This window comes from Trematomus bernacchii, unplaced genomic scaffold (genome assembly GCF_902827165.1).
Source record: "Trematomus bernacchii unplaced genomic scaffold, fTreBer1.1, whole genome shotgun sequence".
In the NCBI taxonomy this organism is placed as follows: Eukaryota; Metazoa; Chordata; class Actinopteri; order Perciformes; family Nototheniidae; genus Trematomus; species Trematomus bernacchii.
In genome coordinates this window covers 683,218-710,170 of record NW_022988050.1, presented here as the reverse complement: position 1 = coordinate 710,170, position 26,953 = coordinate 683,218, and the positions used below count along the sequence as shown (strand labels likewise).

Below are 26,953 nucleotides of genomic sequence, written 5' to 3'. Positions count from 1 at the left end.
TTCCTGTCAACAGCGTGAACTCGCCTTCAAAATAAAAGCATGCCAAATTACACTTAAGACATACAACTGCAACGAAAGTAACAAACACAATGCAATATCATTTTCAATGTCAAAGAACACAAATTGGGTTCACAGGTGTTGTTTTGTGTGGTAGAGGGTCGCTGTCATTGATGCGTTTTGCACCCTGGGCCGTTGTTTTGATATTCCGCTGAAGTATACGCTGTGACGTAATAACTCTTTTTTTTTCTTTTTTTCGAGGGAATTGGTGGGGGTCAGAGGGCCTAGGTATAAAGCTCACGGCTCGCCACTGCAAAGTACTTAGTTATAATGAAGTACACAAATGACATCACCCATCTCTTCAGAGAGCTAAAGGGGACCTGTGCAGCAACACATTTCAATACATATTTGTCAATACTAAGAGCTGCTAAATTGTGCTGCTGTGATGGAATATGTATGTAAGGAGAATAAGAACATACCATGTGGTCCAGCTGGAGTCTCATCTGCCTCCTGATCCCTGACTCTGTCCCTCTTTCTGACACTTCATCTTTATTCGTCACATACATTTCTTCTTCTTCACTAATGTCTTCATCTCCTCCTCTTCCTCCTGCTCTACGGTTTTGATAAGAATACATATTTATTGCCAGGAATACACAAATGAATGTGATGGAGTTTTGGCGATTAGGCCCCGTTGTGCAGGAGTAGGAGGGGAGAACCGATCCGATGAAACCCCCCGGGGTCTATACACTGGTGGTGGTGAATGGATAGTTGGGTTCGGTCTGAAGGGGAGGGGCTTAGCTTGACCCTGGTGGTGGTGAATGAATAGTTGGGTTCGGTCTGAAGGGGAGGGGCTTAGCTTGACCCTGGATTCAGAGGGACAGGAGGTGAAAAGGGGTGGAGGAGGGTTGCGTCGAGTCACCTGAAATGACAGCTGTCAGAGGAGAGCAGACTTAAAAGGGTTAGCGGAGCGCTATGATAGGCTCTTGAGAATAGAGCGAAGTGATTGGTTAAGCTGGGGAGTGACGCCCCCGATCACTTATTGAGAGGAGAGAGAGAGTAGTAACATGTAATTAGTAAATGAATGAGTAAAGACGGTCTTCCTGGTTGAACTTGCGCTGAGCTTCATTTAGTCTCAGATCACTTCCACATGTTCTCCATCAGCTTCGTATGGCACCTTGGACATAATACAAGAAGAACATCCTTTTTGTTTTTGAAAGACAAACCTTTATTAATGATCTAAACATTTCATTTGATCACACATCCCATCAGTAAAGTCTGTTCAATGATTTCATGATCAGTTTCACTTTATCCACACCATGTGTTTCATCTCAGCTATTTCAAACAGAGTCATACATGATTTCCTTATTGATTATTAACATGATAAGTTATGTTCTATAAAACATCAGAGTACCCACTTTCTATTTGGACAACAACAACAACAACAATTAGTCTGCAAACAAATAACATTTTATTTCCCAAGCAAAGACTCTAAGCTATTTACAGGAGAATAATGAATGATGGACTTATTGATTATGATCATGACAGTAAGTAATATAATTTTAAATAAACATGTTATGATGAAATAAGTGTTATAACCATCTGGGAACTTATTTGTTTGTTAATTTGAGCAAACAATAACATTTAATCTGTCAAACATAATACATGTGATTATAAATGCCTCTATTGTTTTAGAAAGTGGGCAGAATAAAATGTGTACAATAAAAGAAGCTCTGCTGCTTTCTCTCTGAAGACTCGTGCATTACAAGAGAAACAACAACATGAATCAAAAGAAATATCCAACACATATTTAGAGCAAAGTTTACATATCAGTTCAGGTGAACAAGGATCCTCCTGAGCAGTGACAGCCTCCATGGCTACACAGACACAGGAAGGAGCCGGAAGAAAGTCCAACCTTTACAGAACAACTCATGAGGAGATGTTGAAGCACATCCCATCATGTTTGATTGACAGCTGATCTCTGCACAGTGAAGACATGAACAATCAGCTCTGATGGACACACGGTGAGTTTAAGAAGTAGAAGAGTTCCTCCAATGACTTCAGGCTATTTGAGTTTACACAACTCAGCAGTGTCTCCATAAATATAAACCCGAACTCCAGCATGTAGCGGCTGAGTGAATGTGGTCTGCACTCTGTGGAGGAGAGTCATGGTTTCAGAGACGCTGTAGAAGGACAGAATACCTGCTCTGTGATCCAGGTACACTCCTACTCTGGAGGACTGAGGACCTGAGACGGGAGTGTTGATACTGTTGTAACGAAATGAATAACTGTTTTGGTTACAATCTAAGGACCAAGATTTGTCATTGAGTCCAAATAAACCTTCCCACCCTCTGCTGATATTCTTGTATGCGACTGCTACACTAACTGCTCTCCCTCTCCACTCCACCTCCCAGTAACAACGTCCAGTCAGACTCTCTCTACTCAGGACCTGAAAACATCCAGTGAATCTGTCTGGGTGACTAGAATAAGACTGTTGTTGTTGCATGAGTGCTGCTTTTCTGCTCCCCTCAGATAATACCAGATATTTGCTTGCTGTGTTTGGATCCAGAGTGATCTCCTGTGAATATTCTAAGAACCCAGCTCTGGTGGTGGGCTCTGCTGCTGACAGTAAAACCTCCACCTCAGTCGGTGAGACGTTTGTCCATTCCTCTCTCAGGACGTCCTGTAGTTTGTCTCTGACTGCTGACAGGGCCGCCGTCACGTCCTCAAAGTAGCTCAGAGGACGGATGTTGATGCTGGAGGAGTGTGTAGGTTCACTGAGGGCTGACAGTGAGGGGTAGCTGTGCAGAAACTGGTTGTGATCCTCTGTGTGAGACAGCAGCTTCAGCTCAGCGTCTCTCCTCTTCAGCTCAGAGATCTCCTGCTCCAGCTTCTCCTGAAGCTCTTTGACTCGACTCACTTCACTCTTCTGCTGGGATCTGACCTGCTGCTTCACATCAGAGCTTCTTTTCTCCATGAGACGGATCAGCTCAGTGAACATCTTCTCACTGTCCTCCACTGCTTTATCAGCAGAGCCATTGACGGCCTCCACCTCCTGCTGAAGCAGCTTCACCTCCTTCTCTCCGTCCTGGATTCTCTGCTGGATGTTTTCTCGACTCCCCTCCAGCTCTCTCTGCCTCTCAGTCCTCTCTACTGCAGCTGACACCGTGTCGTGACCCTTATGGTCATCCATAGTGCAGATTAAACAGATACACTGCTGATCAGTGCGGCAGAACATCTTCATCACCTCGTCGTGACGAGAGCAGATGTTCTCCTGGAGCTTCTTGGAGGGCTCCACCAGCTTGTGTTTTTTTAATGGAGCTGCGTCATAATGAGGCTGGAGGTGTTTGTCACAGTAAGAGGCCACACACTGCAGACAGGACTTACAGGCTCTCAGTTTCCTCCCAGTGCAGACATCACAGGCCACATCTTCAGCTCCAGCATAGCAGAGATCAGCAGGAGCAGGTGGGGGTCCAGTCTTCTTCAGCTCCTCCACTAAAGCTGCTAACATGGTGTTCTTCAGCAGGACAGGCCTCGGTGTGAAGCTCTGCCTACACTGAGGGCAGCTGTGGATCTTCTTCTCATCCTCTCCGTCCCAGAAGCCTTTAATACACTTCATGCAGTAGCTGTGTCCACAGGTAGTCGTCACCGGATCCTTCAGTAGATCCAGACAGATGGGACAAGATATTAAGGTTTCCCGCTCCAGCTGAACTCCTTTCTGCGCCATTTCACCTCTCAGTGAGAGCGAGTGTGTGAGTTTCACTTCCTGAGAGCTGAAACTAGTGAGACAGGTTATCTGAACAGGATGTGTGTGGGCGGTGAATGTGGCCTCAGCTCTTGTACTTTACCCACATGTTGGTTACACCCCTCCTCCTCAGTGTGGATCTGAAGGGGAGGAACCAGGAAGTACAGAGTGGAGCTCTCTCTGGGTGTTTCTCAATCGCGAGTAAAGCTGCTGCAGAGCCACTATTTCAAGCATACTACGTCATCGAGTGCCGCCGAAGTACTGTTCCAATCTCCAGCATACTTGGAAATCTACCGAGACCGGCGTACTCCGTTTGGAGAAATATCGAGGCTGCACATGAGTAGACTCCGCGGTCTTAAAATCCCCACAATGCTTTGCGCACGGACCAATTTCCCCAAATCTGTGGCGGAAGATGTAAGGCGGGGCCTCTCATATGACGCACACCTGCACACTTGCTAGCCTGTTCCACTCTTTGTTTTCCGAATGGCAGGAAGTATTCTTGCCTCGCTTCTGAAGCAAGATGCTCGGCAGACATGTGCTACCAAGCAAGCGTACTCGCGATTGAGAAACACCCTGTGTCTGAGAGCAGGAAGAAGAGGGAGGGCTTATCAAACTCTGAGTCATTCCAGGAGGAGGAGCAGCGCTCAGACTCTGACCTACACAGAGCCTCGGTTACAACCTGCTCTTCATTTGAAAAGAGCTTTTAGTTGTAAAATAAGTTGGTAAACTTACAAAATCTGAAGGAGGTTAAATACGTGTTTCCTCCACTGTAAATGTATAGCCTCAATGTCCTGAGATAGCTGATTGATTTAATAGTTGAATGTACAGTAAGTCGTTTTTTACTGTAAGTAGTAGTAGTAGTAGTAGTAGTAGTAGTAGTAGTAGTAGTATGAGTAGTAGTAGTAGTAGTAGTAGTAGGAGTAGTAGTAGTAGTAGTAGTAGTAGTAGTAGTAGTAGTAGTAGTAGTAGTAGTAGTAGTAGTAGTAGTAGTAGTAGTAGTAGTATTGTGTGTGTGTGTGGGGGGGGGCTTTTATATAGAAATCCTTATCCTCTGCATTCACACTAGCTATGAACCTGAAAACTATACACGTCCTCTTTAATTGACACCAAAATGATGATTTGTGGTTGAAACCTTCTTTTAAATCTTTCCTGTTTACACCTTGTCCATTTAGAGCTTTGTATGTGAGGAGAAGCTCCTTCAAATCAATTCTAAAAGTGACAGGAAGCCAGTGTAGAGTAGCTAAAACAGGACTAATGTGTTCCCTCCTTTTGGTATTCCTTAGTAGTCTAGCTGCAGAGTTTTGAATGAGCTGGAGTCTTTTCATCGTGTTCTTGGGGAGACCAGTGAATAGTGCATTGCAGTAGTCTAGTCGGCTAGATATAAAAGCATGAATTAGCTTCTCTGCATCATTTTGATTTATGAATGGTCGTACCTTCGCTATGTTTCTGAGATGAAAGAAAGCTATTTTGGTCACTTTGTTTAAATGGGCGTTGAAGTTCAAATCTGAGTCCAGGATGACACCGAGACTTGTCACCTCCGGTTTAATCCAAGTGGTTAAGCTTCCTAGATTATTTGTTAGCATCTCCCTTAGAGTCCATCGAGGTGAGTTCCTCCGAGGAGACGTCCCCCGCTGTGTCCCCTTCCCAGGATCCCCCCCACAGGACCCCATCACAGAGACACCCCTACCTAACGTGATCCAGGAGACTGAACCTCCTTCCTCACTCCCTTCCTCACCTCCTCCCCTCCTCCCCTCCTCTCCTCTCAGAGGACCCTCAGACCTCCACAGACCCCCCGCCCCCCTCTCCTCCCTGAAGACCCAGCTAACATAGCTCTGTTTGTGGACGTTTCTCCGAGCGCTGACCTCCTGAACGTCCTTCCACATGTGGACGCCTCCCCCTCCCCCCCCTCCAGAGTTTCCTCACCCTTTCTCCACGGCAGCCCCCACCCTAAAGATCCCTCTAAGCACCGCTCTGACTGGGGTCCCTGTTTGCGTCACGTTCCAGTTCTACACCCCCGAACCAGAACCAGAACCCAGAGGAGACAGCAAGTGATCCAAAGAGACTAAGTGAAGTGTTTTGGCCGTGCTGCTCTCTGACAGAGGGTCTGTGAGGGTCTGAACGTAATCTGATTTTAAATAAAATACATCATTGCGGTCTGGTTATTATGTACTTTATGACTCTATCATCTTTATTTTCCATTTCATTGTATTTTTGAATGATTTTTTAAATTGTTTTTAATCTATTTTATTTTCACATTTGTATCAATTGCTTGTCAAACCCTTTGAAGTGTATCAGAGGAGCTCTAAAAGGCTATATCATTGTTTTAAATGTGATGATTGGTCATAATGTTATCGTTATTTTGACTTTACTTCCTTTATTCTACCTATTTCTATCATTAAGATTTAATCTTTTTTTTTAATCATCATTTTTAATTCACTGTATTTTCACTTAAATGTTGTTTATTATGACTTTCATTAGTTTTATTTTCAACATTTTACCACTTTGTAACATCCTCGTGTTTGTCAATTGGTCGTCAAACACAGATTAATAACGTTTTTTTGTTATATCATCAGTTTTATTTTCTATTTCCCAATAATCGTCGTTGATCATTATCCAATCCAATCCACTTTATTTCTATAGCACATTTAAAAACAACAGAGTTGACCAAAGTGCTGTACATCAACAACTGTATAAAAACATAGCATAAATACATGAAGAACAGACAGGACATGAAACAAATGTAAAACACGAGACAATGAAACCAGATCAGAAGTCACAGACTGAGAAACTCTCCTACATGACGTACAAACAGTACAAAACAGAAGTAAGATAAAAACCCAAATGTAAAAGCTCAAGTGTCACCTGGTCTGTAAATGCCAGGGAAAAGAAGTGGGTTTTTAAACGAGATTTAAAAACAGGCAGAGTTGGAGCAAGTCTAACCTGGAGGGGCAATTCGTTCCATACTTTTGGAGCTGCAACAGCAAAGGCTCTGTCTCCTCGCTGCTTCAACCTTGATTTAGGGACGACCAGAAGGAGTCTGTCAGCAGACCTCAGTGACCGTGTGGGTGTGTATGGTTTCAAAAGATCTGCCAGGTACGGTGGGGCTAAACCGTTTAGGGCTTTGTATGCAAACAATAACATTTTAAACTGTATTCTAAAACTGACTGGTAGCCAATGTAAAGAGGCGAGTACAGGCGTAATATGTTCACGCCTGCCCAGTGGCGGTTCTAGAACATTTTACATGGGGTGGCAAAGGGGGGGCAAGAGGTCATGCCAGGGTGGCATGGGAGGGCGGACAGCACGTGGTATTTTATACATAACCTATTTATTGTTAATTCATTCCCTAACACAAGTGTTCTTAATGCACAAGAGAAACAAGGTGTTCAGACGAACAATCAGGTGCCCTTTGAGTCCCCCAAGTTTACTTCAACAATTTTAAATGAAAGGAAACTACAAAATGTATTTTAAAGCAATTAATTAATGGAACAGGTTGTTTTGCATTACAATGTAAAACTAAATATATATATATTTTTTGTTTTTAAAAAATGGGTTGTCTTAGTAGTAGACAACAGACATATTTGCATGTCCTCACTAAGCATTATTACATATTAATTTAATATTAAACAAATCAAAATGGCCAATTATCCCAAAATGTTGCTGCTAATATAATCATATGCTTGTCAACTTTAACTGATCAAAAAGAAATTCTGAATAAATACTTGAATTATCTATGAAATTGCAATATTGACACACGTCCCTCAGTTTGTTTCAACCCCGTCACGCCATACCATTTACCCTCCTATTAAAATAATGGATCAGTCCATGTGTGATCTGCATTGAGGGAATTACATCACAAAAGTCTTCTGAAGAAAAGATGGCAAAGAAAGGCAAGTGTCAGTTTCTTCTCTTACCTATATTTCAGTTTTTGTATTGTCAGATTAAGATTGACAAGCTCAACATTTCAACTCTGTTGTATGAATTAATAAAAGTAAATAATTGTTTATTACAAAATAAACAATAGTTTTGCAAAATATTACAATTGTGTAATGTCCTTGACTTCCATGTGGTGCCATATCTTAGCTAGACAAGGTCTCATGGCTACTTTTTGTCAAAAACTTCAACCCTGTCACATTTTTTAAAGGAAATTCCTAGTAATTATTTATACTTTGTGCCTGAGGTGGGAAAATGTAACTAGTCCACTACCAGATGTTATGACCAAACATTTTGGTTTCATTTTTCAAAGATGTAAAGACCCAAAAGGCACCCGATTCAGAGAATACTCAGAATTCTGCTTACTACTGTAGTACAGTTCAAGTACTTAGTTATAATTAAGTACACAAATGACATCACCCATCTCTTAAGAGAGCAAAAGGTGACCTGTGCAGCAACACATTTCAATACATATGTGTCAATACTAAGAGCTGCTAGATTGTGCTGCTGTAATGGAATATGTAAGGAGAATAAGAACATACCATGTGGTCCAGCTGGAGTCTCATCTGCCTCCTGATCCCTGCCTCTGTCCCTCTTTCTGACACTTCATCTTTATTCCTCACATACATTTCTTCTTCTTCACTAATGTCTTCATCTCCTCCTCTTCCTCCTGCTCTGACCCTCCTGGTCTCTTCATCTCCTCCTCTTCCTCCTGCTCTGACCCTCCTGGTCTCTTCAGTGTACTCTCTTTTCCTCTTTCTGTTCGTCCTCATCACTTCTCAGATATGTCTTTGTGTTGTTGTTGACTCACTCCAGCTACTCTGGCCTGCAAGAGTCTACTTGTGAAAAGCACTGGTACAAATGCGTGTATAACTTTACACGTTAGGGCCATGTAGCTAATAAGTAGCATATTGTCGTGATCACTAATTAACGGGGTTACATAATTCAATCCAGGAACTACAGGTTGGGGGTATTGTTTCTGCATGGACATATATGTTGACGGTACCTCCGGGGTACCTACTGTGTGTGTGTCCCTTTCACTTTCTCTTGCCTTCTCGGGCTGCGACCCGACAGCATGTGCATTTCTGCTGCTCAATAAAGCCAGATTTGTACCTTCATTGCACCGCCTCCGACTCCCTTCTCTCGGCACTACAATATCATAAATATAACATCAGAAAGTATTTATCAAACGCACACAGGCAGCTGTGTTTAGACCCAGTTTGACGGTAAAGGATGTATCCTGGTTTCATTGATCTGGCCTCATTGCTGTGATGTGTAGTTTACGTGAATTTAATAGTACCGCATAGTTTAGCAAATCAAAGTGATCGATCTCCCAGCTAGCGCTGTCTGTGAAGTATTTTGTAACGTGACGCCCCAAACAGCGACCGTCTGTTAAACGCTATCGATTCAAACGGCAGCGTTTTATTAATATTTTGTTTCAAGCTCCCTTAGTAAAAACAAAACTAGTGGAAGGGAAAATGCTCCCAGGGGAAGCTGATCCACCTTCAGGTGCTGGGACAGCTCGCTCCCTCTCTGCAGCGGTGTGAGCATACTTGCCAACCCTCCCGATTTTCGCGGGAGACTCCCGATTTCATTGCCCTCTCCCGGTTTCCTCCCGGGGTCATATTTCTCCCACCTTTCTCCCGATTTCTGACTAAATCAGATTTACTCAGGACTGTTTCCACTCGGACTTTAATACAGCTACACCATTGTTTGGTTTCCATGGTAGCGCGTCTCTTTAGACGCAACTGAAAGTCTGAGAGGGTGAGGAAGATAGTCACAGCAAACAGAACCAGAATCGACAATTCAACCCTCTGCTCACTCCTTTCCTTTCCTTTCCACATATGCTCCATCAAGGATGGTGCTACAGGCCGCAAGGCAGTGCACTTACAACTACAATAAGCATGTTAATGCTTGTTTCGCTGCTTGAGAAGCTTGTGGACATAGTGTAGGTTTGTTTCTACAAGTACAGTTTTAGGGAAACAAAAGTTAGGGGGGCAGCTGGGGGGGCAAGGCTCTACAGTGGGGGGGCAGCTGCCCCCCCTTGCCCCCCCGTAGATCCACCCCTGGCAGTGGCGGTTCTAGAACATTTTACATGGGGTGGCAAAGGGGGGGCAAGAGGTCATGCCAGGGTGGCATGGGAGGGCGGACAGTACGTCGTATTTTATACTGTATATATAACCTTGTAGTGATCACTGATTAACATAATTCACCATGGTACTGTGGGTTGGGGGTATTGTTTCCGCTCGGACATATATGTTGTTGACTGTACTTATTGTGTGCCCTCCTTTCTTCTTTCTCTTCTCTTCCCGTTCCATGCACCGCCTCCGACTCCCTTCTCTCGGCACTACAACCTATTTATTGTTAAATCATGCCCTAACACAAGTGTTCTTAATGCGCAAGAGAAACAAGGTGTTCAGACCAACAAACTAAAATATAGTATAAAACAGCAGAAAATACTCATGATACCCTAGAATTCTGCTTACTGTAAGTAGCCTACAGTAAAAGTACTTAGTTATAATGAAGTACACAAATGACATCACCCATCTCTTCAGAGAGCTAAAGGTGACCTGTGCAGCAACACATTTCAATACATATGTGTCAATACTAAGAACTGCTAGATTGTGCTGCTGTGATGGAATATGTATGGAGAATAAAAACATACCATGTGGTCCAGCTGGAGTCTCATCTGCCTCCTGATCCCTGCCTCTGTCCCTCTTTCTGACACTTCATCTTTATTCCTCACATACATTTCTTCTTCTTCACTAATGTCTTCATCTCCTCCTCTTCCTCCTGCTCTACGGTTTTGATAAGAATACATATTTATTGCCAGGAATACACAAATGAATGTAATGGAGTTTTGGCGATTAGGCCCCGTTGTACAGGAGTATCATTCGGGAGGGGAGATGAATACAACCGATGAAACCCCCCCCCCGGGGTCTAGACCCTGGTGGTGGTGAATGGATAGTTGGGGTCGGTCTGAAGGGGAGGGGCTTAGCTTGACGCTGGTGGTGGTGAATGGATAGTTGGGTTCGGTCTGAAGGGGAGGGGCTTAGCTTGACCCTGGTGGTGGTGAACGGATAGTTGGGTTCGGTCTGAAGGGGAGGGGCTTAGCTTGACCCTGGTGGTGGTGAACGGATAGTTGGGGTCGGTCTGAAGGGGAGGGGCTTAGCTTGACCCTGGATTCAGAGGGACAGGAGGTGAAAAGGGGTGGAGGAGGGTTGCGTCGAGTCACCTGAAATGACAGCTGTCAGAGGGGGGAGCAGATTTAAAAGGGTTAGCGGAGCGCTATGATAGGCTCTTGAGAATAGAGCGAAGTGATTGGTTAAGCTGGGGAGTGACGCCCCCGATCACTTATTGAGAGGAGAGAGAGAGTAGTAACATGTAAATAGTAAATGAATGAGTAAAGACGGTCTTCCTGGTTGAACTTGCGCTGAGCTTCATTTAGTCTCAGATCACTTCCACATGTTCTCCATCAGCTTCGTATGGCACCTTGGACATAACACAAGAAGAACATCCTGTTTTTGTTTTTGAAAGACAAACCTTTATTAATGATCCAAACATTTCATTTGATCACACATCCCATCAGTAAAGTCTGTTCAATGATTTCATGATCAGTTTCACTTTATCCACACCATACATGTGTTTCATCTCAGCTATTTCAAACAGAGTCATACATGATTTCCTTATTGATTATTATCATGATAAGTTATGTTCTATAAAACATCAGAGTACCCACTTTCTATTTGGACAACAACAACAACAACAATTAGTCTGCAAAAAAATAACATTTTATTTCCCAAGCAAAGACTCTAAGCTATTTACAGGAGAATAATGAATGATTGACTTATTGATTATGATCATGACAGTAAGTAATATCATTTTAAATAAACATTTTATGATGAAATAAGTGTTATAACCATCTGGGAACTCATTTGTTTGTTAATTTGGGCAACAATAACATTTAATCTGTCAAAATAATACATGTGATTATAAATGCCTCTATTGTTTTAGAAAGTGGGCAGAATAAAATGTGTACAATAAAAGAAGCTCTGCTGCTTTCTCTCTGAAGACTCGTGCATTACAAGAGAAACAACAACATGAATCAAAAGAAATATCCAACACATATTTAGAGCAAAGTTTACATATCAGTTCAGGTGAACAAGGATCCTCCTGAGCAGTGACAGCCTCCATGGCTACACAGACACAGGAAGGAGCCGGAAGAAAGTCCAACCTTTAAAGAACAACTCATGAGGAGATGTTGAAGCACATCCCATCATGTTTGATTGACAGCTGATCTCTGCACAGTGAAGACATGAACAATCAGCTCTGATGGACACGGTGAGTTTAAGAAGTAGAAGAGTTCCTCCAATGACTTCAGGCTATTTGAGTTTACAAAACTCAGCAGTGTCTCCATAATTATAATAAGGCCGAACTCCAGCATGTAGCGGCTGAGTGAATGTGGTCTGCACTCTGTGGAGGAGAGTCATGGTTTCAGAGACGCTGTAGAAGGACAGAACACCTGCTCTGTGATCCAGGTACACTCCTACTCTGGAGGACTGAGGACCTGAGACGGGAGTGCTGATACTGTTGTAATGAAATGAATAACTGTTTTGGTTACAAAATAAGGACCAAGATTTGTCATTGTATCCAAATCGACTTTCATCCCCTGCTTTGCTGATATTCTTGTATGCGACTGCTACACTAATTCCTGTCCCTCTCCACTCCACCTCCCAGTAACAACGTCCAGTCAGACTCTCTCTACTCAGGACCTGAGAACGTGTAGTGAATTTGTCTGTGTGACTAGAATAAGACTGTGGTTGTTCCATGAGTGTTGCTTTTCTGCTCCCCTCAGATAATAACAGATGTGTGTTTGCTGTGTTTGGATCCAGAGTGATCTCCTGTGAATATTGTAAGAACCCAGCTCTGGTGGTGGGCTCTGCTGCTGACAGTAAAACCTCCACCTCAGTCGGTGAGACGTTTGTCCATTCGTCTCTCAGGACGTCCTGTAGTTTGTCTCTGACTGCTGACAGGGCCGCCGTCACGTCCTCAAAGTAGCTCAGAGGACGGATGTTGATGCTGGAGGAGTGTGTAGGTTCACTGAGGGCTGACAGTGAGGGGTAGCTGTGCAGAAACTGGTTGTGATCCTCTGTGTGAGACAGCAGCTTCAGCTCAGCGTCTCTCCTCTTCAGCTCAGAGATCTCCTGCTCCAGCTTCTCCTGAAGCTCTTTGACTCGACTCACTTCACTCTTCTGCTGGGATCTGAGCTGCTGCTTCACATCAGAGCTTCTTTTCTCCATGAGACGGATCAGCTCAGTGAACATCTTCTCACTGTCCTCCACTGCTTTATCAGCAGAGCCATTGACGGCCTCCACCTCCTGCTGAAGCTGCTTCACCTCCTTCTCTCCGTCCTGGATTCTCTGCTGGATGTTTAGTCGACTCCCCTCCAGCTCTCTCTGCCTCTCAGTCCTCTCTGCTGCAGCTGACACCGTGTCGTGGTCTTTGTGTTCGTCCACAGAGCAGAGATAACAGATACACTGCTGATCAGTGCGGCAGAACATCTTCATCACCTCGTCGTGACGAGAGCAGATGTTCTCCTGGAGCTTCTTGGAGGGCTCCACCAGCTTGTGTTTTTTTAATGGAGCTGCGTCATAATGAGGCTGGAGGTGTTTGTCACAGTAAGAGGCCACACACTGCAGACAGGACTTACTGGCTCTCAGTTTCCTCTCAGTGCAGACATCACAGGCCACATCTTCAGCTCCAGCATAGCAGAGATCAGCAGGAGCAGGTGGGGGTCCAGTCTTCTTCAGCTCCTCCACTAAAGCTGCTAACATGGTGTTCTTCAGCAGGACAGGCCTCGGTGTGAAGCTCTGCCTACACTGAGGGCAGCTGTGGATCTTCTTCTCATCCTCTCCGTCCCAGAAGCCTTTAATACACTTCATGCAGTAGCTGTGTCCACAGGAAGTAGTCACCGGATCCTTCAGTAGATCCAGACAGATGGGACAAGATATTAAGGTTTCCCGCTCCAGCTGAACTCCTTTCTGCGCCATTTCCCCTCTCAGTAGCAGCGAGTGTGTGAGTTTCACTTCCTGAGAGCTGAAACTAGTGAGACAGGTTATCTGAACAGGATGTGTGTGGGCGGTGAATGTGGCCTATCAGCTCTTGTTCTTTACCCACATGTTGGTTACACCCCTCCTCTTCAGTGTGGATCTGAAGGGGAGGAACCAGGACACACAGAGTGGAGCTGGCTGTGTCTGAGAGCAGGAAGAAGAGGGAGGGCTTATCAAACTCTGAGTCGTTCAGGAGGAGGAGCAGCACTCAGACTCTGACCTACACAGAGCCTCGGTTACAACCTGCTCTTCATTTGAAAAGAGCTTTTAGTTGTAAAATAAGTTGGTAAACTTACAAAATCTGAAGGAGGTTAAATACTTGTTTCCTCCACTGTAAATGTATAGCCTCAATGTCCTGAGATAGCTGATTGATTTAATAGTTGGATGTACAGTAAGTCGTTTTTTACTGTAAGTAGTAGTAGTAGTAGTAGTAGTAGTAGTAGTAGTAGTAGTAGTAGTAGTAGTAGTAGTAATAGTAATAGTAGTAGTAGTAGTAGTAGTAGTAGTAGTAGTAGTAGTAGTAGTAGTAGTAGTATTGTGTGTGTGGGGGAGGGGCTTTTATATAGAAATCCTTATCCTCTGCATTCACACTAGCTATGAACCTGAAAACTATACACGTCCTCTTTAATTGACACCAAAATGATGATTTGTGGTTGAAACCTTCTTTTAAATCTTTTTTTTTTACACCTTGTCCATTTAGAGCTTTGTATGTGAGGAGAAGCTCCTTCAAATCAATTCTAAAAGTGACAGGAAGCCAGTGTAGAGTAGCTAAGACAGGACTAATGTGTTCCCTAGTATTCCTTAGTAGTCTAGCTGCAGAGTTTTGAATGAGCTGGAGTCTTTTCATCGTGTTCTTGGGGAGACCAGTGAATAGTGCATTGCAGTAGTCTAGTCGGCTAGATATAAAAGCATGAATCAGCTTCTCTGCATCATTTTGATTTATGAATGGTCGTACCTTCGCTATGTTTCTGAGATGAAAGAAAGCTATTTTGGTCACTTTGTTTAAATGGGCGTTGAAGTTCAAACCTGAGTCCAGGATGACACCGAGACTTGTCACCTCCGGTTTAATCCAAGTGGTTAAACTTCCTAGATTATTTGTTAGCATCTCCCTTAGAGTCCATTGAGGTGAGTTCCTCCGAGGAGACGTCCCCCGCTGTGTCCCCTTCCCAGGATCCCCCCCACAGGACCCCATCACAGAGACACCCCTACCTAACGTGATCCAGGAGACTGAACCTCCTTCCTCACTCCCTTCCTCCCCTCCTCATCTCCTTCCCTCCTCTCCTCTCAGAGGACCCTCAGACCTCCACAGACCCCCCCCCCCCTCTCCTCCCTGAAGACCCAGCAAACATAGCTCTGTTTGTGGACGTTTCTCCGAGCGCTGACCTCCTGAACGTCCTTCCACATGTGGACGCTTCCCCCTCCCCCCCTCCAGAGTTTCCTCACCCTTTCTCCACGGCAGCCCCCACCCTAAAGATCCCTCTAAGCACCGCTCTGACCGGGGTCCCTGTTTGCGTCACGTTCCAGTTCTACACCCCCGAACCAGAACCAGAACCCAGAGGAGACAGCAAGTGATCCAAAGAGACTAAGTGAAGTGTTTTGGCCGTGCTGCTTTCTGACAGAGGGTCTGTGAGGGTCTGAACGTAATCTGATTTTAAATAAAATACATCATTGCGGTCTGGTTATTATGTACTTTATGACTCTATCATCATTATTTTCCATTTCATTGTATTTTTGAATGATTTTTTAAATAGTTTTTAATCTATTTTATTTTCACATTTGTATCAATTGCTTGTCAAACCCTTTGAAGTGTATCAGAGGAGCTCTAAAAGGCTATATCATTGTTTTAAATGTGATAATTGGTCATAATGTTATCGTTATTTTTACTTTACTTCCTTTATTCTACCTATTTCTATCATTAAGATTTAATCATAATTTTAATCATAATTTTTAATTCACTGTATTTTCACTGAAATGTTGTTTATTAGGACTTTCATTAGTTTTATTTTCAACAGTTTACCACTTTGTAACATCCTCGTGTTTGTCAATTGGTCGTCAAACACAGATTAATAAAGTTTTTTGTTATATCATCAGTTTTATTTTCTATTTCCCAATAATTGTCGTTGATCATTATCCAATCCAATCCACTTTATTTCTATAGCACATTTAAAAACAACAGAGTTGACCAAAGTGCTGTACATCAACAACTGTATAAAAACATAGCATAAATACATGAAGAACAGACAGGACATGAAACAAATGTAAAACACGAGACAATGAAACCAGATCAGAAGCCACAGACTGATAACTCTCCTACATGACGTACAAACAGTACAAAACACAAGTAAGATAAAAACCCAAATGTAAAAGCACAAGTGTCACCTGGTCTGTAAATGCCAGGGAAAAGAAGTGGGTTTTTAAACGAGATTTAAAAACAGGCAGAGTTGGAGCAAGTCTAACCTGGAGGGGCAATTCGTTCCATACTTTTGGAGCTGCAACAGCAAAGGCTCTGTCTCCTCGCTGCTTCAACCTTGATTTAGGGACGACCAGAAGGAGTCTGTCAGCAGACCTCAGTGACCGTGTGGGTGTGTATGGTTTTAAAAGATCTGCCAGGTACGGTGGGGCTAAACCGTTTAGGGCTTTGTATGCAAACAATAACATTTTAAACTGTATTCTAAAACTGACTGGTAGCCAATGTAAAGAGGCGAGTACAGGCGTAATATGTTCACGCCTGCCCAGTGGCGGTTCGAGAACATTTTACATGGGGTGGCAAAGGGGGGGCAAGAGGTCATGCCAGGGTCGCATGGGAGGGCGGACAGCACGTGGTATTTTATACATAACCTATTTATTGTTAATTCATGCCCTAACACAAGTGTTCTTAATGCACAAGAGAAACAAGGTGTTCAGACGAACAATCAGGTGCCCTTTGAGTCCCCCAAGCTTACTTCAACAATTTTAAATGAAAGGAAACTACAAAATGTATTTTAAAGCAATGAATTAATAGAACAGGTTGTTTTGCATTACAATGTAAAACTAAATATATATTTTGTTTTAAAAAAATGGGTTGTCTTAGTAGTACACAGACATATTTGCATGTCCTCACTAAGCATTATTACATATTAATTTAATATTAAACAAATCAAAATGGCCAATTATCCCAAAATGTTGCTGCTAATATAATCATATGCTTGTCAACTTTAACTGATCAAAAAGAAATTCTGAATAAATACTTGAATTATCTATGAAATTGCAATATTGACACACGTCCCTCAGTTTGTTTCAACCCCGTCACGCCATACCATTTACCCTCCTATTAAAATAATGGATCAGTCCATGTGTGATCTGCATTGAGGGAATTACATCACAAAAGTCTTCTGAAGAAAAGATGGCAAAGAAAGGCAAGTGTCAGTTTCTTCTCTTACCTATATTTCAGTTTTTGTATTGTCAGAGTAAGATTGACAAGCTCAACATTTCAACTCTGTTGTATGAATTAATAAAAGTAAATAATTGTTTATTACAAAATAAACAATAGTTTTGCAAAAAATTACAATTTTGTAATGTCCTTGACTTCCATGTGGTGCCATATCTTAGCTAGACAAGGTCTCATGGCTACTTTTTGTCAAAAACTTCAACCCTGTTACATTTTTTCAAGGAAATTCCTAGTAATTATTTATACTTTGTGCCTGAGGTGAGAAAATGTAACTAGTCCACTACCAGATGTTATGACCAAACATTTTGGTTTCATTTTTCAAAGATGTAAAGACCCAAAAGGCACCCGATTCAGAGAATACTCAGAATTCTGCTTATTACTGTAGTACAGTCAAAGTACTTAGTTATAATTAAGTACACAAATGACATCACCCATCTCTTCAGAGAGCTAAATGGGACCTGTGCAGCAACACATTTCAATACATATTTGTCAATACTAAGAGCTGCTAGATTGTGCTGCTGTGATGGAATATGTAAGGAGAATAAAAACATACCATGTGGTCCAGCTGGAGTCTCATCTGCCTCCTGATCCCTGCCTCTGTCCCTCTTTCTGACACTTCATCTTTATTCCTCACATACATGTCTTCTTCTTCACTAATGTCTTCATCTCCTCCTCTTCCTCCTGCTCTGACCCTCCTGGTCTCTTCATCTCCTCCTCTTCCTCCTGCTCTGACCCTCCTGGTCTCTTCATCTCCTCCTCTTCCTCCTGCTCTGACCCTCCTGGTCTCTTCAGTGTACTCTCTTTTCCTTTTCTGTTCGTCCTGATCACTTCTCAGATATGTCTTTGTGTTGTTGTGGACTCACTCCAGCTACTCTGGCCTGCAAGAGTCTACTTGTGAAAAGCACTGGTACAAATGCGTGTATAACTTTACACGTTAGGGCCATGTAGCTAATAAGTAGCATATCATAAATATAACATCAGAAAGTATTTATCAAACGCACACAGGCAGCTGTGTTTAGACCCAGTTTGACGGTAAAGGATGTATCCTGGTTTAATTGATCTGGCCTCATTGCTGTGATGTGTAATTTACGTGGATTTAATAGTACCGCATAGTTTAGCAAATAAAAGCGATCTCCCAGCTCGCGCTGTCTGTGAAGTATTTTGTAACGTGACGCCCCAAAAAGCGACCGTCTGTTAAACGCTATCGATTCAAACGGCAGCGTTTTATTAATAGTTTTGTTTCAAGCTCCCTTAGTAAAAACAAAACTAGTGGAAGGGGAAATGCTCCCAGGGGAGGCTGATCCACCTTCAGGTGCTGGGACAGCTCGCTCCCTCTCTGCAGCGGTGTGAGCCGCGGTCTGTGTGAACGCCGCTCCGCAGTTTAATGCAGGGCCGTAGCTACGTTTTTAACGGGCCTAAAATGATATTTAAAATGATTCACTTTTAATTAATGTACTGCTTGTTTCGCTGCTTGAGAAGCTTGTGGACATAGTGTAGGTTTGTTTCTACAAGTACAGTTTTAGGGAAACAAAAGTTAGGCGGGCAGCTGGGGGGGCAATGCTCTACAGTGGGGGGGCAGCTGCCCCCCCCCCCCTTGCCCCCCCGTAGATCCGCCCCTGCAGCGCTGTCATCTGCCGGTGCGTTAAGACCACCTCAGTGTCGGATTTTGGAAACTTGATTTTGAGTTGTCTAATGGCAGTTAGGGTATAAGGGACAAACTAGGGGACTTAACTTCCTCTTGATACCGTCGGTTATTTACAAAAAAACACCTAAATATACTTGTTATTGTGCTTCTGTCTTTCTGTGTCTTTTCATCTGTAAACTCCCTCAACGGGATCGCTCGCTCTCTTTTCTTGATCGCCCTCTCACAGGAGACCACTTCACTGCCCGCTTCATTGTAGGATTTCTGCAATGTCTCTACTTTAGTTTGACCATCTCTGTTATTAAGTTATGGAATACTATATAAAGAAGTAATTGGATACCTTACCGTTACTGCGCTCATAAAGAATGATAAGAATAAGAATAATGCGTATTGAACTGGTTTCATTAATTAGTGAGTTTATTTAAAGGGCCCATGTCATGGCCATTTCCACTGATCATAATTACATTGTTGAGGTATACTAAAATAGATTTATACTGTGCAATTTTCCAAACTCACATTGGTTTCGCATACAGCATCTCTGTCAAGCATGTGTATTCAGCAGTATTCACTTTCTCCACTAAACGACTCGTTGGAGCTCTTGCCCCCCCCTCCCTGTGAGCCTAGTGTGCTCCGATTGGTCAGCTCGGCCACTCGTTCTGATTAGTCAACCACCAGAGAGGCTGCGCCCATGTCAGTGCTTTTCCCGGCTGCTCTCAGCGTAACATCAGTCTTATCATGGCGTCGGTACAGCGGTATATTTTATATACATATATATTTTTAACTGTTGTTATAGAAGAGTGTGACGGCCCCAGGGCCTTTGTCTTACGGTGGAGCTGAAGAAGCTAATCAGCACGATCACGGACACCTCCGGACACTACGGCCCCAGTCTCTCTCCAAAGCGGCTGCAGGAAGACTAACTCTGCGATCCTCTCAACCACCTATCTTTGCATTTACCAAAATAAATGTGCCGTGGTTTTGTAAACTCGTGTATGTCTCCTTGTCTTTCCGTTGTGGCCTACGAGCTACTCTCATAACAAAGAGTAAGTTATTTTTACCCGTTATAAACTACTACTGTTTGATGAGAAATCAAATCATGGTTTGCTATATATGAATTCAGGGAAGAAAGGATAGGCCTACTAAGTATTTCCATTAAACTTTATTTTTAGAAATGTACAAAATGAACATAAATATACATATATACACGGTATATCATCCATTCCTCCTCCTCTTGCCTGCGCACAGCCGGTGCGGTGCGGTGCCTTTTAGCACGAGGCCTCAGTAGTAGTAGAATCCCTTCCCCGTCATGGATTGTCCGCCAGGATCTGGCTGGACGAAATCAAATGCAAATCACAAAATATTAGAGAAACTTAGTTGTTTTAGATTCGTTAGTAGTAGTTGTGTAATGAACAGCTTGCCTGCTAATATGCTAACCTAGCTTTGTTTACCTTGGTAGCTAACACGATATGAACGTTAGCTTGGAGGAAAGGCAACTATAATGCAGTGTAATAAAACTACTATGAACAAAAGCTAGTGGTTCATATTAGGCTAGCAATAACGTGTTTATAATTGCAATCGTATACGGGTATTCTGCTACCATACAATGTAACTTTCATGAATACATTGTTTTGCGCTAGCATACAGCTAGCCTCGTTAGCTACATGCAGTATATGTACGGTCACAATGTACGGTAAACCGGAGTATACTGTATGAGTATTCCGTGTGTGTGACTGCAGACATTCTCCTGCCATGACAAACATGTAAGGCCATCTGCTGACATTGTAGTTGATATATTTAAACGCTAGCAACGTAGCATCACAAAAATGTTTTTCTGACCAAAACTAGCTCAAGCTCCGTGTGTTAGATCGCTACGCCAGCTATAATGTAATTACGTTTCGCGACTGACCGGCAAATCACCCGCAGTATACTGTCAATAGGTATTTTGTGTGTGAATGCAGACATTCTCCTGCTATGAGATACATGTATGCAAGGCCATCTGCTGATATTAGAGTTGATATATGGAAACTCTAGCAACTTAGTTAGCACAGTTAGCACTGTGTCAATGGCTTAGCAGTCCAACACAGTTTACACATTTAAACAGTCTTGTTTGATAAATACACAAATAACAATGCAAACTTACAGGTTGTATACCCAGATCTTCCCCTGCTCCAAACGGTCCAAACAAGCTGTGCATATCCGGCCTCAAACTGGGCAATGTTTTTGGAAGCTTTCGTCTGTGAAATGCCGGTTCTTCGAACCTCTGGAGGAGGAACACGCCGCTGCTGGTGTGGCCATAGCTCTTCGGGATTGGTCCATTTCGTTCCGGGTACCGCATGACATCAGGCGGTACCCGGAACTAAATGGAAGACTCAAATGGGCAGTGACGTATCTCCAACGAGGCGTTTTGGGGAGGTATTTTCTGTGTTAGAGTTTTACTCGCTACAGGGTGTACTTTGAGGGTTTTGACTCTGCACACCGTTTACATGCATAAAAACCTTCATAACACACAAGGGGACGGGTAATAACCGGAAAAGCATGACATGGGAGCTTTAAGCTAATTAGTTAGAGGCCCTATTTTATCAGTATGTCTGCACAGCAGTTACAATGGTCAAACTACATTAGAACAGAATTGTCCCCATTTTGTCTTTAATAGTTACTAACATTAGCCTAGATATTTTAATGAGATATGGACCGCAAAACAAAAAATGTCCCTGGTTTTCATTTTTAAAATCAAGTCATCGAATGCAAGTAGTCGCCTTAGCTTATTTTGTTATGAGATGTGAATTACTGTTCAATTTAGTTGATGTAATAATCGTTTGGTTTCTTTTACATTAAAAACAAGTTACAATTTTCAAAAGGTCTTATGTTTTTTTTCGGTGGGGGAGGCCCTTTTTCCAGTTTAGAGCAATAGCCCCTCCAAATGTCTGTGCACGTCCCTGTGTAAGAATACATATTTATTGCCAGGAATACACAAATGAATGTGATGGAGTTTTGGCGATTAGGCCCCGTTGTGCAGGAGTATCATTCGGGAGGGGAGAACCGATCAGATGAAACCCCCCGGGGTCTAGACACTGGTGGTGGTGAACGGATAGTTGGGTTCGGTCTGAAGGGGAGGGGCTTAGCTTGACCCTGGTGGTGGTGAACGGATAGTTGGGTTCGGTCTGAAGGGGAGGGGCTTAGCTTGACCCTGGTGGTGGTGAACGGATAGTTGGGGTCGGTCTGAAGGGGAGGGGCTTAGCTTGACCCTGGATTCAGAGGGACAGGAGGTGAAAAGGGGTGGAGGAGGGTTGCGTCGAGTCACCTGAAATGACAGCTGTCAGAGGGGAGAGCAGATTTAAAAGGGTTAGCGGAGCGCTATGATAGGCTATTGAGAATAGAGCGAAGTGATTGGTTAAGCTGGGGAGTGACGCCCCCGATCACTTATTGAGAGGAGAGAGAGAGTAGTAACATGTAAATAGTAAATTAATGAGTAAAGACGGTCTTCCTGGTTGAACTTGCGCTGAGCTTCATTTAGTCTCAGATCACTTCCACATGTTCTCCATCAGCTTCGTATGGCACCTTGGACATAACACAAGAAGAACATCCTGTTTTTGTTTTTGAAAGACAAACCTTTATTAATGATCCAAACATTTCATTTGATCACACATCCCATCAGTAAAGTCTGTTCAATGATTTCATGATCAGTTTCACTTTATCCACACCATGTGTTTCATCTCAGCTATTTCAAACAGAATCATACATGATTTCCTTATTGATTATTATCATGATAAGTTATGTTCTATAAAACATCAGAGTACCCAATTTCTATTTGGACAACAACAACAACAACAACAATTAGTCTGCAAAAAAATAACATTTTATTTCCCAAGCAAAGACTCTAAGCTATTTACAGGAGAATAATGAATGATTGTCTTATTGATTATGATCATGACAGTTAGTAATATCATTTTAAATAAACATGTTATGATGAAATAAGTGTTATAACCATCTGGGAACTCATTTGTTTGTTAATTTGATCAACAATAACATTTAATCTGTCAAAATAACACATGTGATTATAAATGCCTCTATTGTTTTAGAAAGTGGGCAGAATAATATGTGTACAATAAAAGAAGCTCTGCTGCTTTCTCTCTGAAGACTTGTGCATTACAAGAGAAACAACAACATGAATCAAAAAGAAATATCCAACACATATTTAGAGCAAAGTTTACATATCAGTTCAGGTGAACAAGGATCCTCCTGAGCAGTGACAGCCTCCATGGCTACACAGACCCAGGAAGGAGCCGGAAGAAAGTCCAACATCTACAGAACAACTCATGAGGAGATGTTGAAGCACATCCCATCATGTTTGATTGACAGCTGATCTCTGCGCAGTGAAGACATGAACAATCAGCTCTGATGGACACACGGTGAGTTTAAGAAGTAGAAGAGTTCCTCCAATGACTTCAGGCTATTTGAGTTTACACAACTCAGCAGTGTCTCCATAATAATAAGGCTGAACTCCAGCATGTAGCGGCTGAGTGAATGTGGTCTGCACTCTGTGGAGGAGAGTCATGGTTTCAGAGATGCTGTAGAAGGACAGAATACCTGTTGTGTGATCCAGGTACACTCCTACTCTGGAGGACTGAGGACCTGAGACGGGAGTGTTGATACTGTTGTAACGAAATGAATATCTGTTTTGGTCACAATCTAAGGACCAAGATTTGTCATTGAGTCCAAATAAACTTCCCCCCCCTGCTGCTCTGCTGATACTCTTGTATGCGACTGCTACATAAACTCCTAACCCTCTCCACTCCACCTCCCAGTAACAACGTCCAGTCAGACTCTCTCTACTCAGGACCTGAAGACAATAAGTGAATCTGTCTGGGTGACTAGAATAAGACTGTTGTTGTTTCATGCGTGTTGCTTTTCTGCTCCCCTCAGATAATAACAGATGTGTGTGTGCTGTGTTTGGATCCAGAGTGATCTCCTGTGAATATTGTAAGAACCCAGCTCTGGTGGTGGGCTCTGCTGCTGACAGTAAAACCTCCACCTCAGTCGGTGAGACGTTTGTCCATTCCTCTCTCAGGACGTCCTGTAGTTTGTCTCTGACTGCTGACAGGGCCGCCGTCACGTCCTCAAAGTAGCTCAGAGGACGGATGTTGATGCTGGAGGAGTGTGTAGGTTCACTGAGGGCTGACAGTGAGGGGTAGCTGTGCAGAAACTGGTTGTGATCCTCTGTGTGAGACAGCAGCTTCAGCTCAGCGTCTCTCCTCTTCAGCTCAGAGATCTCCTGCTCCAGCTTCTCCTGAAGCTCTTTGACTCGACTCACTTCTCTCTTCTGCTGGGATCTGAGCTGCTGCTTCACATCAGAGCTTCTTTTCTCCATGAGACGGATCAGCTCAGTGAACGTCTTCTCACTGTCCTCCACTGCTTTATCAGCAGAGCCATTGACGGCCTCCACCTCCTGCTGAAGCAGCTTCACCTCCTTCTCTCTGTCCTGGATTCTCTGCTGGATGTTTAGTCGACTCCCCTCCAGCTCTCTCTGCCTCTCAGTCCTCTCTGCTGCAGCTGACACCGTGTCGTGGCCTTTGTGTTCGTCCACAGAGCAGAGATAACAGATACACTGCTGATCAGTGCGGCAGAAGATCTTCATCACCTCGTCGTGACGAGAGCAGATGTTCTCCTGGAGCTTCTTGGAGGGCTCCACCAGCTTGTGTTTTTTAAAGACAGGTGATTCATAATGAGGCTGGAGGTGTTGGTCACAGTAAGAGGCCACACACTGCAGACAGGACTTACAGGCTCTCAGTTTCCTCCCAGTGCAGACATCACAGGCCACATCTTCAGCTCCAGCATAGCAGAGATCAGCAGGAGCAGGTGGGGGTCCAGTCTTCTTCAGCTCCTCCACTAAAGCTGCTAACATGGTGTTCTTCAGCAGGACAGGCCTCGGTGTGAAGCTCTGCCTACACTGAGGGCAGCTGTGGATCTTCTTCTCATCCTCTCCGTCCCAGAAGCCTTTAATACACTTCATGCAGTAGCTGTGTCCACAGGTAGTAGTCACCGGATCCTTCAGTAGATCCAGACAGATGGGACAAGATATTAAGGTTTCCCGCTCCAGCTGAACTCCTTTCTGCGCCATTTCCCCTCTCAGTAGCAGCGAGTGTGTGAGTTTCACTTCCTGAGAGCTGAAACTAGTGTGACAGCTGATCTGAATAGTATGTGTGTGGGCGTTGAATGTGGCCTATCAGCTCTTGTTCTTTACCCACATGTTGGTTACACCCCTCCTCCTAAGTGTGGATCTGAAGGGGAGGAACCAGGAAACACAGAGTGGAGCTGGCTGTGTCTGAGGCCCAATCCCAAACCACGCCCTACACCCTACCCCTACACACTACCCCTCCGTTTGCGCGTTCGCGCGGAGGGTCCGCCACATTAAGTGCTGTTCCAAACCAACGAGTGTGGAGAGGTGTGGAGGGGGAGTGGGCTATCAAGCCCTCAAACAGCGAGTCTGCATCGGTGCTGACTTGAGACTGGTCTCTACCTGACCGGAGTCACGCTGTGTGTGTCCGTCAGGAAACACGCTGTTTACAAGTAGTTCCAGCAAACATCCACTGATAAATTGCGATGTTAACAACCTCATGATAACCTCATATTTTTTTAACTTAGGATCGTACCTGTGTTTAGTCTAGAAAAAGGTAAATGTGTGCATTTTATTATAAAGTTGTGTATATTTACAGACTGTTGCAAAAACTAAGAAGCTTATAAACATCAGGTTTAAAACTAAAAGAGCTTTACAAAAAAGTAACACAATGAAAGATGTTTGGAGTTTTATTTGAGTTATTAATTTTAATTTGTTGTCAAAGAGATGCTGATTTGAAACCGTTGTTACATACAGTTACGGCATTTCCTGTTTCTGCCGGAGAGAGGGGAGTTTGTCCCAAAGCTTGCCGCTGTATTTACTCCCTCCATCTGACAGGAGGGAGCCTTGTTGAGCTGCGAGTGTGGCTACAGACGGAGTTCACTCCGCCACAGAGGGGTAGGGTCGAGGGAGTGGTTTGGGATTGGGCCTGAGAGCAGGAAGAAGAGGGAGGGCTTATCAAACTCTGAGTCATTCCAGGAGGAGGAGCAGCGCAATTATACAGAGAGGAATACATGAACCATGGTGTAAAAAAGCTATAAAGTGCATATGAGTAGTAGTAGTAATTGACAGAGTATTGCCCCTAATACTGTAACAGCCTGGTCTATTCAACATGCTAACAATGTGCTCCTTTACATGAATGCATCAGTTATAATGAACAGTATCTGCCTTTAATATAGGCTTTTCAAACAGAAGAATAATGTCACATTGATTTGTGAGCATACTGAAATCAAGTATAACCGCTTTGAAGGAGTGTTAGCAATAAAGTATATGTGACTCATTTGGTTAAAAAATCCTTTATTCGTACATAGCTACAGCAAAGGGGACATGTGCATATACGCTGATAAGTAAAAGCATGAATTGCATGTGTTTAAATTCAGTTTTAGAGGCATTTTCAATCGGAAAATCAATAAGACCTTGTAATATTTTAGCATCAGCACCACATTTTAAGTTAACAGATGTGGTTGGGACCTTGTTTGAATGCATCGATGTAATGATATCAGTGTCAAACCTACAAAATGGAAATACACCACAAAAAGCAGTTTGTATTATTCACCTTTATGTGGATCATTGTTACATTAATATACAACAATAGGTATTTGTTTGTGCATTGAAAAATGTTTTGTGAATAGAGGCATTTATGTGTTAATACTAATAATAATACTCTTTATTTGTATAGCATCTTTCATACAATAAGTGCAGTTCAATTTGCTTCAATTTGCTTCACATGAAAATTGATATCACACAGAATACAGTTACCAGTAAAAGACATAAAAAAACACACTAAAAATAGCATATCGATATATAAAAAACATGGATAATGCAAATTCAACGCACAATCAGATGACAGGTTAAAATACATAGCAAAGCATTGAGAAAGTGCAGCAGAGAGCAGTTTGCTTCCTAAAAGGCTAAACGTTTTTTTTTTAAAGACTTCCACCGAGCTTAACTCAGAATTACATTTCCTTCAGTGTTCATTAATTCATTTAGGAAC

The 26,953-nt window shown here is 43.1% G+C and overlaps 3 protein-coding genes across 3 annotated transcripts; all 3 read right to left on the bottom strand.

Moving 5' to 3' along the window:
- Positions 1-1,703: 1,703 nt before the first annotated feature.
- On the bottom strand, positions 1,704-3,826 carry LOC117473339 (tripartite motif-containing protein 16-like). The gene has a single exon (XM_034118890.1). The coding sequence runs from the start codon at positions 3,719-3,721 to the stop codon at positions 2,060-2,062; it is 1,662 nt and encodes a 553-aa protein (XP_033974781.1). The 5' UTR covers positions 3,722-3,826; the 3' UTR covers positions 1,704-2,059.
- Positions 3,827-11,191: 7,365 nt separating this feature from the next.
- On the bottom strand, positions 11,192-13,859 carry LOC117474017 (tripartite motif-containing protein 16-like). Its single transcript, XM_034120009.1, has one exon. The coding sequence runs from the start codon at positions 13,717-13,719 to the stop codon at positions 12,052-12,054; it is 1,668 nt and encodes a 555-aa protein (XP_033975900.1). The 5' UTR covers positions 13,720-13,859; the 3' UTR covers positions 11,192-12,051.
- Positions 13,860-22,991: 9,132 nt separating this feature from the next.
- Positions 22,992-25,031, bottom strand: LOC117474018 (tripartite motif-containing protein 16-like). The gene has a single exon (XM_034120010.1). It carries the CDS (start codon positions 24,961-24,963, stop codon positions 23,296-23,298), a length of 1,668 nt encoding a protein of 555 aa, XP_033975901.1. The 5' UTR covers positions 24,964-25,031; the 3' UTR covers positions 22,992-23,295.
- Between the last annotated feature and the right edge of the window lie 1,922 nt (positions 25,032-26,953).

Excerpts from the sequence above, each read along its gene's own strand:
- LOC117473339 (XM_034118890.1), bottom strand. The coding sequence starts at position 3,721 with ATGGCGCAGAAAGGAGTTCAGCTGGAGCGGGAAACCTTAATATCTTGT.
- LOC117474017 (XM_034120009.1), bottom strand. The coding sequence starts at position 13,719 with ATGGCGCAGAAAGGAGTTCAGCTGGAGCGGGAAACCTTAATATCTTGT.
- LOC117474018 (XM_034120010.1), bottom strand. The coding sequence starts at position 24,963 with ATGGCGCAGAAAGGAGTTCAGCTGGAGCGGGAAACCTTAATATCTTGT.